Genomic DNA, 16707 nt, shown 5'->3' on the forward strand with positions numbered 1-16707 from the left:
AAACATTTGATCCAAGTTTACCTAAGTTTGTGAAGGACAGACCTTAATACTAGACCCTAAGTAAACATTTCCAGGAAAAGCATTGTGCAGACAAGGGATATATTTGTGGAGGCACTAAGCTTGCCCCTGGGTTTGCCCCACAGATCCTGATGTTCATGTGTCTTTAGGATGCAGTGATGGTATTCCCGTTTTTTCCAGTCCTTGTCCTGTTCTTCCAACATGAGGCACATCAAATCAGTCTTAGATTAGCAGTGCATGACTTCCAAGGCCACGCTAACAATTGGGTGGCCTCCCACGCCAATTTGGAGGCCAGAAATTGTTTTTTTTTCCCTTTTGTCTGCCTAAAGCACCTGCAAAATAATAATCAGCGTTTGTTAAGTGCTTACTATGTGCCAGTCACTATTCTAAGTCCTCAAGTAGTCAGGTTGGACACAGTCCCTGTCCCACATGGGGCTCACAGTCTTAATTCCCATTTTACAGATGAGGTAACTGAGACCCAGAGAAGTGAAGTGACTTGCTCAAGGTCACACAGCAGACCTGTGGCAGAGCTGGTATTAGAACCCATGTCCTCTGACTCCCAGGGCCGTATTCTTTCCACTAAACCAAAAACAAATGACTTTCAACTGGTCTGCACTAACAATCTGGAGACTGTCTCCAGTTTCCTGGATTTGTACAGGTTAAGGGAAAGGTAGTCATTGTAGTAGCAGTGATGATATTTACACCATATTAAGCACGGGTGGGGAAATATAACAGAAATACAACATATTCTCACACAAACTGAAAGAGCAGGTGCTCTGAAGGGGAGACAGATGTAAGAATATTTACAAACAGCATTCAGAATGAATAAAGTACAATTGAGTAAATGTACAAAAATAGCCTGGGTATAAATACAGAGAGGTTAGAGAAGGAAGGGAAGGGTTGGAAGTGGTAGAGGAGCTATCAGATTTTGAGAAGACTGGAGGCGGGGGAATAGAAACCAGTACTGCTTTCTCTTGGAAAAGTAGAAACCCTTAGAAACCGAGCATCGCAACTGAAGTCGTGCAGGTGCTACTTCTAGTTCTGCCAAACAGCACTGGTTCTAGTAGTAGTAGTAATAATAGTATTTATTGAGGGTTCACAGGATGCAGTGAACTGTACCAGGAGCTTGTGAAGTATAAACTAAAGGCGGCACAATCCCTTCCCACAAGGAGCTTACATTCCAACAGGAAGGTCAGACATAAACATATTTTCAGAGGGTAATCAAAATAAATAAGGGAATGTACAGTTGAATAAAACTGTATAAAGGAAAAGTAGAAATAAGAACATATGCACTAGAAATGGCTGATGATTTTATGTGACCTGGTTAGGGTGCTGGGTACTGGGGAAGGCTTGTTGGAGAAGGGCTTCTAGGTGGGCTCTGAACACAGAGGAAACTGGTCTGTCTGATGATATGGGGTGGGAGGGAGTTCCAAGCTGGGGGAAAGACAGGAGTTAAGGATGGAAGTGGGAGAGTGAAGAGTGAGCTACAGTTAGGTTATCTTGGGAGGAATGAAGAGAGCCACTTGGGGAGTAATAGTTGAAATCAATCAGTGACATTTGAGTGCTTGCTTTGTGCAGAATGCTGTACAAAGCTCTGGGGACAGTACATTACAACAGAATTAGCAGCCCCCTTCACTGAAACTGCCCTCTCAAAGGTCACCAGTGATCTCCTTCTTGCCAAATTCAACGGCTTCTATGCCATCCTAATCCTCCTTGACCTCTCAGCTGCCTTTGACACTGTGGACCACTGCCTTCTCATTGGTACGTTATCCAGCCTTGGCTTCACTGACTCTGTCCTCTCCTGATTCTCCTCTTATCTCTCTGGCCATTCATTCTCAGTATCCTTTGTGGGCTCTTCCTCCCCCACTCATCCCCTGGATGTAGGGGTCCCTCAAGCTTCAGTTTCTGGTCCCCTTCTAGTCTCCACCTACACCCACTCCCTTGGAGAAGTCATTTTCTCCCACGGCTTCAACTACCATCTCTAAGCAGATGACACCCAAATCTACATCTCCTCCCCAGTTCTCTCTCCCTCCCTCCAGGCTCGCTTCTCCTCCTGCCGTCAGGACATCTCTACTTGGATGTCCTCCTGCCAGCTAAAACTCAAAATGTGCAAGACAGAGCTCCTTATCTTCCCTCCCAAACCCTATCCTCTCCCGAACTTTCCCTTCACTGTAGACGGCACAACCATCCTTTCTGCCTCACAAGCCCATAAATTTGATGTCATCCTTGACTCCACTCTCTCATTCAATCCACATATCCAGCGTGGCTCAGTGGAAAGAGCCCGGGCTTTGGAGTCAGAGGTCATGGGTTCAAATGCCAACTCCGCCAATTGTCAGCTGTGTGACCTTGGGCAAGTCACTTCACTTCTCTGGGCCTCAGTTCCCTCATCTGTAAAATGGGGATTAAGACTGTGAGCCCCCCGTGGGACAACCCAATCACCTTGTATTCCCCCAGCGCTTAGAACAGTGCTTTGCACATAGTAAGTGCTTAATAAATGCTATCATTATTATTATTATATCCAATCTGTTACCAAATTTTATCTTTCTCACCTTCACAACATCGCCAAGATCCACCCTTTCCTCTTCATACAAACTGCTGCCAAGTTGGTACAATCACTTATCCTATCCTGCCTGAATTACTGCATCAGCCTCCTTTCTGACCTTCCAACCTCCTGCCTTTCCACACTTCAGTCCCTACTTCACTGCCCAGATTATCTTTTCACAGAAATGTTCAGGACATGTCACCCCCTTCCTCAAAAATCTCCAGTGGTTGCGTATTCACGTGTGTATCAAACAAAAACTCCTCACTATTGGCTTTAAAGCTTTCCATCAGCTTGCTCCCTTCTACCTCACCTCCCTTCTCTCCTGTGACATCCCAGCCCGCACACTCTGCTCCTCTGTTGCTAACCACCTCACCCCATTGCTTAATACAGTGCTTGGCAATTAATCAATCAATGCTATTTATTGAGCATTTACTGTGCGCAGAGCATTCTCTGCCCATGAGCTTATAGTCTACAGGGCTCAAAGTAAATACTTAACAAATATTACAATTATGATTACAATATATAAATAATAATTCCACCCACCAAACTTCAAATGCTCCAAAACATGTTGTCATGTTTAAAAACAGGCTCTTGTCTTACTATAGAACTTTATACTCAAGTAAAGTACTTTAATGCCAAAGGTGTCTCTGCTAGAACACATACTTATAATTCAGGTAGCAGGACATGTTTACTGATGAGTTCATGTTTCACCCTAAGCAGTTGGGGGCACTATCAGAAACCACATACAGTAATCCACTTCTAATGCAGGGGATTGAAACGCCATGAAAAACTGAAGAAATTGTAACGTTGGATAGGAACCTTCTCTGTATGTTGCCGACTTGTACTTCCCAAGCACTTAGTACAGTGCTCTGCACACAGTAAGCGCTCAATAAATACAACTGAATGAATGAATGAACATTCTGTTTCAGACAAGATGGCATAATTTAGAAAATTCGTATAAAAACCTTGATATTCTAGTTATTTTTAAATGTTTGAAGGAGTTTTTGATTACATTCTTTTTCTAGAGACATGTAAAGGTCAGTGTTAGGCCCTGCAAAATACACCATTCAGCTAAAAGTCACTTTAATCAACCCTGTTCTTTTTGCATTGATTATTCACTGATTGGGACTAATTTGCCTTTTAGATATATTAGATGGGTCAACCATTTTAAAATATCACAGAGGTTTAGTGTTTGTTTTCCCATTCCATGTTTTTCCTAGATGTCAACAGCCCTCCCAAGGTCCTCTGGAAGGATATGATTAACTGCTTCTCTGAGGTTCTTTAGATTGCTTTTTCAAGGAACTTGCCATGTTTTGTATTTTAATTTTTATACTCGGCCCTGCCCAGACTTTTATTTATCAGTATTTTAGAAAAACTGTTGCTCTCTGCTTTATATATGTTAAAATGTTTCTTCTGGATATTTCTATACCTTTGTATATTTAATAGAAAAAGTAAATGTGAAATTACTCCGTTCTGTGACCTGTAATGGAATGAATGACATTTTATTAAATGAAAACAGGTTTTATCAATTTAGTAATGTCTTCCAGGCAGCTATTTGCTTAGATTGCTACCTTCATCATCATCAGTGGTATTTATGGAGCCCTCATTGTGTGCAGAGCTCTGTACTAAGCATTTGGGAGAGTACAATTCAACAGAGTTTGAATTGCAATAAGCTTGCAGTCTAGAAGGGGAGACAGACATATACATAGAGAATTTATAATATATAATTTATATTTATAACATGTTGCTTTATAGTTCTTATAGAATTCAAAATCCTGTGAATAGTAGTAATTAATATAACAATTAATTAATAATCACTCTGTTTATATTCAGCCTGCTCTTTTATATTTCCGTTTCCTGACTATTTAGAATCCTTGAGAGGGGAGGTGATGCCAGGATCCCATTTCTGACTTACAATGGGGTCCAGGGAGGAGGTTTGGACATCTCCTCTGTGTCAGGACTTGAGCGGCCACTCAAAACTTTGCAGGCAAGAGAAGCAGGCTAGCAGCAAACCAACACCCACTAGAGACAAGAGCCTCTGCCTGGAAAGAGGATGTCCCCTTTGTAATCTTGAGGCGATAGCCTTGCCTTCTTACTGGAGCCTGCTTTTGCATTCAAAATGGGACCCAGCATCAGCTAGCAGAAAATCTGAATATCGGACATTGATTTGCAAGAATTGACTGAAATTATTTTTTTGTTTTGGTGTCTCAAGTTAATTTATCTAACCAAGAGACCTGTTGTTTGTGTCCAGAACAGGACATGTTTTTATGTTACTCAGCCCCAATGTGAAATAGGCAAGGGATATGATGGGTTTGCTTCAAGGGCCTTGACACACATCTAACCTTAAGGACAGTATGTTTATAGAACCTCAAGATGCAAATGCATTGGGCAAACAGGGTGACTTTTCAGGAAGTGTAATAAAGCTCGAGTGTTTATTAGGATTTATGGGTGTAATATTGGATGCTTAAAAGTGCACTCTTCCCAAAATTCATTGTAGTAGTGATTGTGAAGATTTCAGTGGAGTGCATCAAAGGTTGCATCTCATCCTGTTTGCAAGTCGGATTTGCAGGTAAAATGATCATATACTGATAAAAATCTGACTCTAGATAACATCTGTTAATCTCTGGGTTAGGGATGTGTCTTGAATGGTGAAATAGATCTTTGTTTCCTTTTTTACTGATTTGATATTGCAACTTCCATTTCTCTTGTCACTTTGTCAAGTCCTACAGCTGCCCCAAGGACAATTACTCTAGATTAGTGAGCAGTAATGCAAATATGGACTCATTTTTTCAGAGGGAAACAAACTCTATCTTTTTTCTTTCTATCATTACATACTTTTAATGCATTCTTATGCAGAGTTAAAGAAAGCAGGGCATCTGTTTGAGGGGTTAAGCCTTTCTGGTAGTGTTTTGAATCTGGTATTTACATCTAAAGTATTTTAGGTGAACATTTTGACAAATGTTTGAAGGTGACCCAGAAAGATAGAGAAAATAAGCATGAGATGTTCTTTAAAAGCAACTAGGAGGTTAATGTATATTTAGGAGGGGAAGTGTATGTGCATACATTTGAAAACACATTATGGCTACTGAGGGTATAAATCTAGGTTATTTCCCTGGGGAAACAAAGCAGTTGATGAAAAATATTCCTATCTGAGAGAAGGGAGGGAGAGTAGGACTGAAAAAATGGGGAAAAAAGAATGTTCTCACTGAAGAGTTTCATATAAGGGGAAAAAGTTGTCTTAAATTCATCAGCTAAGGAAAAGAGAAAAATATTTGAGGTTTTGTTTTCCCTACATGTCTTGCAGGAAAGAAGAACACCTAGTGATATAGCAAGCAAATGTAATGCGGGTTAAAGAAAGGAGGTGAATTAATTGCAGCCACCGTGGTGAAGAGAATGATAGGAATTTTAATTGTTTGAAATCTATTTTGAAAGCTTTTAAAGTACTAAACAGATGATTCTGTGTGTGGTTCCACATCTTTCAAGTTTTACAAAACATTTTCAGACTAAATGAAGATGAGCGAGTGGTCATTCATTGCTGAATAGATCATCTCTCATGTTGTTTTGGGTAAGGAAGGTACATCCTGTGTGTTTTGTAAGTAATGCAAATCTATGTCCTGTTGACAGTCATTGATGTAAATCAGGATGAATTTGAGAATGAAAATTATGTTCTTTGTGTGAATAATTTTCTCTAATGTTTAAAAAGATGTTTGGCTAAGGCTGGATTACCCGTGATTTAGTGAGTTTCTCCCATTCAAACATTTTGCATTTCATTGCAGCATTTTTTTCTTTTTTGTCGTAATCCTGTAAGAGTGCTCACAGATACTGATTAGCTTCTTATCTGTCAAATGTTGAAGTGTGTGCAAATTCAGGCTCAGGAAGTTGTAAACTAGAATGTAGAGATGATTTCTGTGGGTTTACAGCACCTTTGTCTAGGAAGTCATTCAGCGATAAACCATTCAAAATAAGAAAAAAATTTACTAAATGTGAATAGTTTCCTAATTCAGGAACTCAAAATACAGAAAAAACTTGACAAAATGACTTTTTCTTGAACCCAGGCTGAATCAATATGAGCATATATGGGCAAATATCTTGACTGTTTTTATAAAGACAATTCTAAGTTTAGTTTATTACCAGTGCTTTGTGTTCCTGAATAATTACTAACCTAATTTTCAGTTGTGCTAAGATGATGTAGCTAGAAATAAAAAGTCATTCGTTTTAATGAATGCATATTCAATTTTAAACTGACAAAGTGGTAGGAAGGATGAGAGACCTGTATTCATTAGAGTAAATCTGAAAAAAAATGTTCTTAGTGTAGATTGAAATTGGAATAGAGCTGCTTTTTGAAAAACCCTTTAAAGAACGCCACAGTTCAAAATGTGGTTTTATAAATCACTGTAAATTTGTAGGGAGCTACATATTACAATTGTTTGTTTTTCTTTTTAGGGTTCATGTAATCAAAGGAGTTTCTTTGTTGTGTGTATCTTTACAGAACACAACAGGAATTCAAAATGAATCAGGTGAGTTTAAACATAAGAATTTATTGAAGTACATTCTGTAGATGTTAGCAGAATTATTTATAACCAGAAATAGTTATGCACACACTCATTTCCCCCAGAATGTCAATCAAACCACCTAGTTTTATTTCATAATCTTAGAATCTGAAATAAACTCACTATCAGTTTACAGAGTGTGTATTTGTATATTTGCTTATTTCATTGGCATCATTTGGTTTTTCTGTGTGTTCACATTTTGAAGGTAGTCATATACTAAGATATTAGAACAGCTTATCAGGTACTTTTGTTACAGGGCCATCTTTCCAGAGAACATATTTCTGTCTTTTCTGTTTAATGCTGGTTTTTTAACCTTGAAAACTATTGACTTGAATTTTGAGACTTTGGGGGGCTAATGTGTGTTTATGTATGTAGATATACATATGTCCTTCGTCCTTGAAGAAAATACCATTGTCATGAATTTCAAAATGGGAAAATTTTGAGAGTTGTAAGAATCTAAATCTACTTTAAAAAGAATCTTTCACAATATTTCTGTCCCTGAAAGCCCATCAGCAGAATTAAAACAAGAGCTAAATGCTGAATTGTCATGCCAAATTTGTTTTTCTTTCCATCAGGACATGGCATTACTTGGATGTAAAAATATTCTGGCATAAATATTTCTGGGGCCTGAAGGGAGTTCTGGTGAGCCGTGCCAACTGCATAGAATTTAATTTATTCCACAGAAGACATATAAAATGTCAGGAATCTCTTTTTCGTGCACTTCAATACGTTTATATAAGGGAAACATTCCTTTGCATATCTTAATAAATGTGTGGCTATTTGTAGAACAAAAGAGAAATCCCTTCTAAAAACAAATGTTTAAGCAAGAAAGTGAAGAAATTGATTGTTCTTTACAAGTTAGCCTCATATCAATAAGACTAATGGATATTTGTTTCCTGGCTTGGCCAAAATTTTGGAAACCTTTGTGGTCAACGGTCACTTTGTGCCCTGGAGATTGCCAGCCTGATTTAGATAGTGGGCCAAATGTTCTATACCTAGTCCCATTTTGGGTAGACATGTTTGGTATTTTTGGGAAACAATATTTTTATTCTACTCATTTATTCATTAGATTCATTCAGCATACTGTATATTTTCAAGGAGGGGCCTGGCCAACACATGGAACATACATGGATTCTATCGTTTTAATTCGAGCAGATTGACATTCATTTGAAGCCTAGATATTTTGAAAGAGACTGTGCTAACAAGGAATGGGGTGGAGTTGAGAGCCATGGCTTGTTGCAGTTCTGTGTATAAATGGTTGTCCATTTTGCTTCCTTTCCTTCTCTAAGTGTCATTGTTCGCGGGAACTTGGTAGCCCATGGGAACTAGCTATTTGCCTGGCAGATTGACTGGAAACCACTGTACTGTCAACCCGGTTTAACATTTGGATTCTGAAAAGGATTGCAAAGGCTTCAAAAGAGGAGTCTATATCTTGTTAGTGCCCTTGCTGCTCCGTCATTGTCATGCTCTGCTTCCATGGATGGGTGCAAATGTTAAATGCGACTAACTGTAGCTTATTCCAAATAGTGCTCTAGTCTAATAACACTATATCTATTACTAAAAGTCCTGAGGTACCTCGTTTTAAATTTGACTTTGTACTACCAAATTCACTCTGTTCAGATTTACGTTCATGTTTATATGTACTTTATGAGCTGCTGAACAATGTGGGGGCATATATGTAATATATATACAAATCAAGCATGTATTTTTAAATGCCTTCTGTTTGAAAAGCAATTGCCAAATTTTAATATCATATCTGTCAGAGAAGTGCCTTTGATGCCAGCTGCCAAATATCAACAGAGAACTGTCTTCTCATGGTCCTAATGTTTAACACAGTCCTGATCTGGATGTATTGCAAATATGGGAGTAATGATCAGATGCTCCTTTTTGACTGTAATAATCAGAAAAATTTGACATATTTTTAAAGGCATATTATTTGAGTGGTATGGTTTGCCAGGTACTTGGTAATGTTCATTATGTCAGAAGGAATAAAAGTTTCCTAACTTAGAAAAACATTTATCATCTTTTCAAGCACCTTTTGTTATTCCAGTAATGTCAAAAGATGAACTGTGGAGGGTTTAGCCTCTTATGCTTGATTTTTCTGAATCATTTGTCTTCATTCACTGAAACTGATAATATATGGCTTATTAAATGTATATTTGTAGATATTTGAAGTAGACACGCTTAGAGGTATAATAATAATACTAATAATGGCATTTGTTAAGTGCTTACTATGTGCAAAGCTCTGTTCTAAGTGCTGGGGAGGATACAAGGTGCTCAGGTTGTCCCATGTGGGGCTCACGTTCTTCATCCCCATTTTACAGATGAGGGAACTGAGGCACAGAGAAGTTAAGTGACTTGTCCAAAGTCACACAGCTGACAATTGGCGGAGCTGGGTTTTGAACCCATGACCTCTGACTCCAAAGCCCGTGCTCTTTCCACTGAGCCATGCTGCTTCTCAAGAAAAAAAAAAAACTTGGTTAGATACCACGAAGTAGGTGGCAATGCCTTAATCATATATGTGTTGTATGGGCCACTAGGACCTCTTCCATCCTTCTCAAGGGGAGTGCTAACTTTCTCTCCTTTAATACAGCTCTCTACAAACAGTGAGCATTCAATAAATACCATTGATGGATTGATTTCAGACTCCTCGCAGCTCAGAGCCCACGCCTGCATCCTCAGCGGCCATGACAGCAGCAGCCACCACAATCATATTTATAGAGAGCTTGCTGTGTGCAGAGCACTGTACTAAGCACTTGGTAGAGAGAGTACAATAAAACAGAGTTGGCAATCACCATTCAATGTCCACAACGAGCATACAGTCTAGAGGGGGACTCAGACATTAATGTAACAAATTATGGGTACGTACATGAGTGCTGTGGAGCTGAGGGAGGGGTGACTATGGGTACAAATCCAAGTGCAAGAGTGAGACAGAAGGGAGTTGATATCTATTTCACTGCCAACCCCTCGCCCATGTCCTGTCTCGGACCCGGACGCCCTCCCTCCTCAGATCTAACAGTCAATCACTCTCCCCCTTGTTCAATCAATCAATCAATCAATCAATCGTATTTATTGAGCGCTTACTATGTGCAGAGCACTGTACTAAGCGCTTGGGAAGTACAAATTGGCATCACATAGAGACAGTCCCTACCCAACAGTGGGCTCACAGTCTAAAAGGGGGAGACAGAGAACAGAACCAAACATACCAACAAAATAAAATAAGTAGGATAGAAATGTACAAGTAAAATAAATAAATAAATAAATAAATAGAGTAATAAATATGTACAACCATATATATATATATACAGGTGCTGTGGGGAAGGGAAGGAGGTAAGACGGGGGGATGGAGAGGGGGACGAGGGGGAGAGGAAAGAAGGGGCTCAGTCTGGGAAGGCCTCCTGGAGGAGGTGAGCTCTCAGCAGGGCCTTGAAGGGAGGAAGAGAGCTAGCTTGGCGGATGGGCAGAGGGAGGGCATTCCAGGCCCGGGGGATGACGTGGGCCGGGGGTCGATGGCGGGACAGGCAAGAGCGAGGTACAGTGAGGAGATTAGTGGTGGAGGAGCGGAGGGTGCGGGCTGGGCAGTAGAAGGAGAGAAGGGAGGTGAGGTAGGAGGGGGAGGTGAGGTAGGAGGGGCCTTATTTCGAAGCCTTATTGAAGGCACATCTCCTCCAAAAGGCCTTTTCTGACTATGCCCCCTTTTCCTCTTCTCCCACTTCCTTCTGCATCTCCCTGACTTGCTCCCTTTGTTCATCCTTCCTCCCATCCCTAAAACACTTATGTACATATCTGTAGTTTATTTATATTAATGTGTCTCCCCCCCAGACTGTAAGCTCGTTATGGGCAGGGGATGTGTCTGTTATTGTGTTGTACTCTCCCAAGTGCTTAGAACGGTGCTTTGCACACAGCAAGTGCTCAGTAAATACGATTGAATAAAAAAGGAAATGAGGTCTTAATCGGAGAAGACCTCTTGGAGGAGATGCACTTTTAATAAAGCTTTGAGGATGAGGAGAGTACTCGTCTGTCGGATATGAAGAGGGAGGACATCGAGAGGTTTGTGGAGGCGGCGCCCGGCTGCATCTGCTTTTCTGTCTGCTGCTGGGGTGGGACAAGACAAACTGGGGTGAAGGCATTTGCTTCGGTGATCAGGAGAAGGACCGGGACAGGATCCCTGGGGAGGCAGCTCAGCGGACCGGAGGAGGAGGATGTTGAGGGCCCTGGGAGCCACAGTGCCGGGGCCGGGTGGAGCGGGGCGGACAAGAACCAGCAGAAATCACACACTTGTCTCAGGGACAGAGAGGCTTGAGATTGCCAAGCCGTACATCAGAGGTTGTTCACATGGCATCGACAGTTCCCTGGTAGGAATGAAGTTGAAACCCTTTGGTTTTGTAGGTTATTGCTATTTGTAAGAAAGTAACAACTTTTAGTTGTTTAGATGTCTATCTGGGTTGCATTTGAACTAGTTGATGAGGTCCCTCTCCACAATCCCTTTCTTGGAGCTGGTCATGTTATATTATTTGAAGATTACTACTTTAGATTGTCTGGCAGGTTCAGTAGACCTGCCAGCTTTGAAAGAATGCAAACGAAAGCACTCCATCACATATCAGGTTCAAAATAAAGTTGCCCTGCCATTACTAAAACAATACATTAATTTTGAACAAATTCTCCTGTCCTGTTGGTGATGGTTAGTATGCAAGCAATTAATGTCTTCTCTAACAGTATAGGAGTTAGTACTTTGTCCATTTACTAAAATAACATTCATTAAATTATCCTATTATTTATTAATGGCTTGGCCCCCAAGTAGCAGCTAAAAGGTTTTCTGGCAGAATTGAACAAAAGAGGCATTATTCATGTAATTTAAGATTATTTTTAAACCTGAAACTTCTTGGAACTCCTTTCTAGGCGAACCTACTAATTATTGTAGTGATTGTCCTAAGTCTATTACAGCAATATGAAATTTGATAACGTGTATTCGTGAAATAGGGTACAAAAATGCTTGCCTCCCTCTACTCCAGACTTCCCTGTCCTTATACCTCAGTTAATATCCTCCCTTTGGTTCCAAGGAAATGTTAAATAAAATGGTAATACCAAGAGGAATGGTACAGCAGATCTGCAAATTGATTGATTAGGATTATTAAATTGCCCATTTTATTTGGTTGGAGAATGAGCGGCCAGAGAGATAGGAGGAGAACCAGGAGATGACAGTGTCAGTGCAGCCAAGGTTGGGTAATGTTTCGAGGAGAATTGGGTGATTGACAGTGTCGAAGGCAGCTGAGAGGTAGAGGAGGATTAGAATGTAGTAGTGACCATTGGATTTGTCAAGAAGGAGATCATTTGTGACGTTTGAGAGGGCAGATTCTGTGAAGTGAAGGAGAGAAGTTGAGGACAGGAACTTTAAAGCCTGCACACTATATATTCTGTATATTCTAACTTCTATATTCAATCTGTTGCCAAATCCTGTTGGTGTTTCCGGCTCAGTGGAAAAGAGCCCGGGATTTGGAGTCAGAGGTCATGGGTTCAAATCCCGGCTTCGCCACATGTCTGCTGTGTGACCTTAGGCAAGTCACTTCACTTCTCTGAGCCTCAGTTACCTCATCTGGAAAATGGGGATTAAGACTGTAAACCCCACATGGGATGACTTAATCACCTTGTATCCCCCCAGCGCTTAGAACAGTGCTCTGCACATAGTAAGTGCTTAACAAATGCCATCATTATTATTATTATTATTATTATTATTATTACAGTATACCCATTTCCTTGCCACGCAAACAGTCACCCTCTTGACTATGGCACCAGCCTCCTCCCTGATCTCCCTTCCTCCATTCTCTCACATAATAAAAATAATCATAATAATAATCGTGGTGTTTAAGTGCTTACTATGTGCCAAGCACTGTTCTAAGTACTGGGGTATATACAAGGTTATCAGGTTGTCCCATGTGGGGCTCACAGTCTTAATCCCCATTTTCCAGATGAGGTAAGTGGGGCAAAGAGAAGTTCAGAGACTTGCCCAAAGTCACACAGCTAACAAGTGGCAGTGACCCACGACCTCTGACTCCCAAGCCTGTGTTCTTTCCACTAAGCCACGCTGCTTCATTCATCACTCATTCACTTCACTTCATTCACCCATCTATACTTCATTTTGCTTTCCAGATCACTATTTTAAACCATTGTTCTGCTCATAACTCACCTCACTTTACAAACCTCAAATCATTACTCAGTCTTCTGAATCAAGCAGAAGCTCCTAACCATTGGCTCTCTATCACTCAGCTCTCTCTCCACCTCACACTCCTTCCTAATACACCCCAGCTTGCAGTGTTCATTCCACTCACTCCAGCCTAATAATGACAATTGTGGTATTTGTTAAGCCCTTACTATGGGCCAGGCACTGTATTAAGCGCAGGGGTAGTTACAAATTTATCAGGTTGAACACAGTCCCTGTCCCACATGGGGCTCACAGTCTCAATCCCAATTTTGCAGATGAGGTAACCGAGGCACAGAGAGGTTCAGTCATTTGCCCATGGACACACGGCAGAAAAGTGGTGGAGCTGGAATCAGAACCCTTGACCTTCTGACTCTCAGGCCTGTGCTGTATGCACAACACCATGCCCTTATTCTTAAGTGTCCTAGTGGAAAGAACATGGGCCTGGGAATCAGAGGACCTGGGTTCTAATCCTGCCTCTGCCAATTGCTTGCTGTGTCACTTAACTTTTCTGTGCCTCAGTTTCCTCAACTATAAAATGGGGATTAAATACCCGTTCTCCCTTCTCTGTAGACTTTGAGCCCCATGTGGGACAGGGACCCTGTCCAACCCACTTAGCTTGTATCTACCGCAGCAGTTAGAACAGTGCTTGACACGTAATAGGCACTTAAATATCATAGTAATAAGAATAATCCCACCACTGACTCCTTGCTCATACCCTTCCCTCTCCTTAGTTCTCCCTCCCTCTTCAAATTTGGCAAACCTAGTTTTCCCCATTTTTGAAGCCCATCAGAAGTCTACAGCAGTTCTGCACCACCAAAGCAGTTAAGAGAACTCAAAATCTCCCATAGCACTTTTGGACATGATGTAATCATGGAGGAGGTCACCTTTTAGGAGGGATTTTAAAGTGGAGTGGGACATGGTTTGGTGCATTCCAGGCGGAGGAGTTTTAGGCATAGGGAAAGATGTGGGCAGTGACTCAAAGATGAAGCTGGTAAACAAGAAAAAGTTAGAACACAAGCCCCGGGGGTGGGTGGAGAGAGAGAGAGAATATGAATGAATATGAATGAATAATGGGAGAATAATGGGAGGAGAAGATACAGGGGAGGAAGCTGGTCTAGAGCACTGAAACCAATGCCCAAGAGTTGTGGGTTTACCTGAGAAGAGATTGGTGCCAATCGGAGGTTTTCGAAGAGGGAAGTGATGTGTTCCAAATGGCTTTTTTGAAATTGACATTTACCAAAGGATGTGATAAAAATGTAATCCTGGAGAGGCAAATGTTCAGGTAGCCGACGCCGGTCATTTGGACTGATGTTTAGGAGACAATGTAAAGGACAATTTAACTGTTAAATTGGCAGAATTTTACTGACTAGCCAAATGTAAATGGAACAATTTCTAATCTGATGTTTTTATTCTCCTCCCCGACAACTCTTGATCTTGGTAAATTCCTATATCTAGTTTTAGTCTAAAAATGATGATTGGCACTGTGTTAGGGAAATTGCTGGGAGTGGGGATTTCCTGTCCCTAAGATTGGTCTAACGTCCCATGGTGGTGGGGAAAAGGGTGCTCCCAGTTGAGAGGGTGGACTAATGGAATTTGTGGAGAATGCCTGAAGAACATGTTTACCAACTCTGTCTTTTTGTATTCTCCCAAGCACTTATTATAGAGCTCTGCATGTCGTAAGCTCTCAATAAATATGATTGATTGAATTTTTGAATCCAGGAACTTTGTGTTCTTTGAGAGAAGCAATGTGGCCTAGTGGATAGAACCTGGAACTGAGAGTCAGAAGGACCTGTGTTCTAATCCTGGCTCTGCCACTTGCCTGCTGGGTGACCTTGGGCAAGTCACTTCTCTGTGCCTCAGTTATCTCATCTGTACAATGGGGGATAAAGACTGTGAGCCCCATGTGGGACAGTGACTGTGTTCAACCTGATTAGCTTGTATCTACCCCAGCACTTAGGACAGTGCCTGGCACATAGTAAGCACTTAACAAATGCCATTAAAATAATGTATGAACTCTTTAAAGTGTTAGTGGACCCTGTGCATCGCAAGCCCAGGAATCCTCCAGGCAAATCTCTCCCGCCCCTTTCCCGCAGGACCCAAGGACCCCTTTAGCATCATATGCACCATACCATGGTGGTCGGTGAGGGGCTGAGGGTCAAGCCCTTTGGGGGCACCAGGGGCCTTTGGCAAATGCTCAGTTTTCTTATGGAAAAAACAAGGTTTTCTCCATTTGAATGGTTGCTAATCATTGGTTAAAATATCTTTAAAAGTAATGAGGGTGTACAGAGGCGAGGAAAAATGGGACAGATGGGGTTGGGATTAACGAGTAGCAGAGTAGCAGGTGTCTGTGTATCTCCTGTTCTTTTAGCCCACCACCTTCTTGCACTTTGTTTCCAGCAATCGGCAGGACATTTTATAGTTTTTTCCCTCCCACCATAGTATCCTGCGATGTTGCCTCGCGTTTTGTTTAAATTTTATATGTACATTAGGAACATTGTCATATTTTTCTACCTCTTTGCTAATTTGCTAGGGAATTTCCTCGGTTCATGCCATGAAAAGCGACAGCATAACCATTCACAAATACTTATTTTGTTGTGGGAAGAGCATATCTAATGTTGTCAATTTTCAGTAGAATAGATAGTTTTCTTTCTCTTTCATTAGGCCTAACAAGCAGTTAGGCACCCTGTAGAAACCTTGGTGCTGAAGAAAAGAGATAGAGTTCTTTAAAATGCTGTAAAATAATTCAGTGTCTTCCTTCCGTGCTCAGAAGTTGATTGAAAGCTCTTGAAAAGGATTGGGAAATGGAGAAAGACCTCCGAGTAATCCGGCAAATGAGGAAGAGAGCTCTCAGCAATCATTAGCGCCCTGCAGTTTTCAGGAGGGATACTGTTTTGTTTGGAAGGTCTCATGACTGTGTACTCTTTGTGAGGGGAAAAAGCTATCTCGATTTGCGTAGTAACTTTTAAAAGTAGCAGAAGACTGGAGGTATGAATTCTCAAGAGGAAATGCAGTGTTACTCATGAAGTATTTGGATATTCTGAATTTTAAAAAAGTAATTGGGTTTTAGAATCTGAAATCAGTTCAGTCTTAAATTTTGTTCACTTGCCTTTTTTTCCCTACCGTCTAGCCATTTTACGGAAATTACGTTTACATCCCAATTCTTATTTTCTGAAATATGCTTTATAGCAAAGCCGTTATTTTCTCTGTGCTTCATTCTCATTTTAATTCTGTTCTTCTCTTTCCACTCTTCCTTCACCAGTCATTTGGGTGACAGAGAGTATATTTCATTGGAGCTGGATTGGATTTTTTTGTGTTAATTTTAAAAGCTTTCAAGAGTTTGAGATGTGGAGTGTCAAAACTGCTGCGCCACTCTGTGTCACACATGTAGTAAGACCGAC

The 16707-nt window shown here is 41.0% G+C and overlaps 1 protein-coding gene and 1 non-coding gene across 5 annotated transcripts in view; one reads left to right on the forward strand and one right to left on the reverse strand.

The window, feature by feature from the left end:
* The window catches only part of PRDM2 (PR/SET domain 2), a 228131-nt gene that overhangs the window by 21095 nt on the left and 190329 nt on the right, over nucleotides 1-16707 (forward strand). For 3 of the 4 annotated variants that reach the window (XM_038747232.1, XM_038747234.1, XM_038747235.1), the window contains exon 2: nucleotides 7004-7077. The exons of the other annotated variant lie outside the window; for it this stretch is intronic. In XM_038747232.1, the coding sequence (XP_038603160.1) occupies nucleotides 7069-7077 (9 nt within the window). In that variant the 5' untranslated portion in view covers nucleotides 7004-7068. The remainder of the gene's footprint in view (nucleotides 1-7003; nucleotides 7078-16707) is intronic. 4 annotated transcript variants of the gene reach the window in all.
* Nucleotides 9579-9706, reverse strand: LOC119929422. Its single transcript, XR_005451547.1, has one exon. It is a non-coding gene; the product is annotated as a U6atac minor spliceosomal RNA (small nuclear RNA).

Source organism: Tachyglossus aculeatus, chromosome 5 (assembly GCF_015852505.1).
Source record: "Tachyglossus aculeatus isolate mTacAcu1 chromosome 5, mTacAcu1.pri, whole genome shotgun sequence".
In the NCBI taxonomy this organism is placed as follows: Eukaryota; Metazoa; Chordata; class Mammalia; order Monotremata; family Tachyglossidae; genus Tachyglossus; species Tachyglossus aculeatus.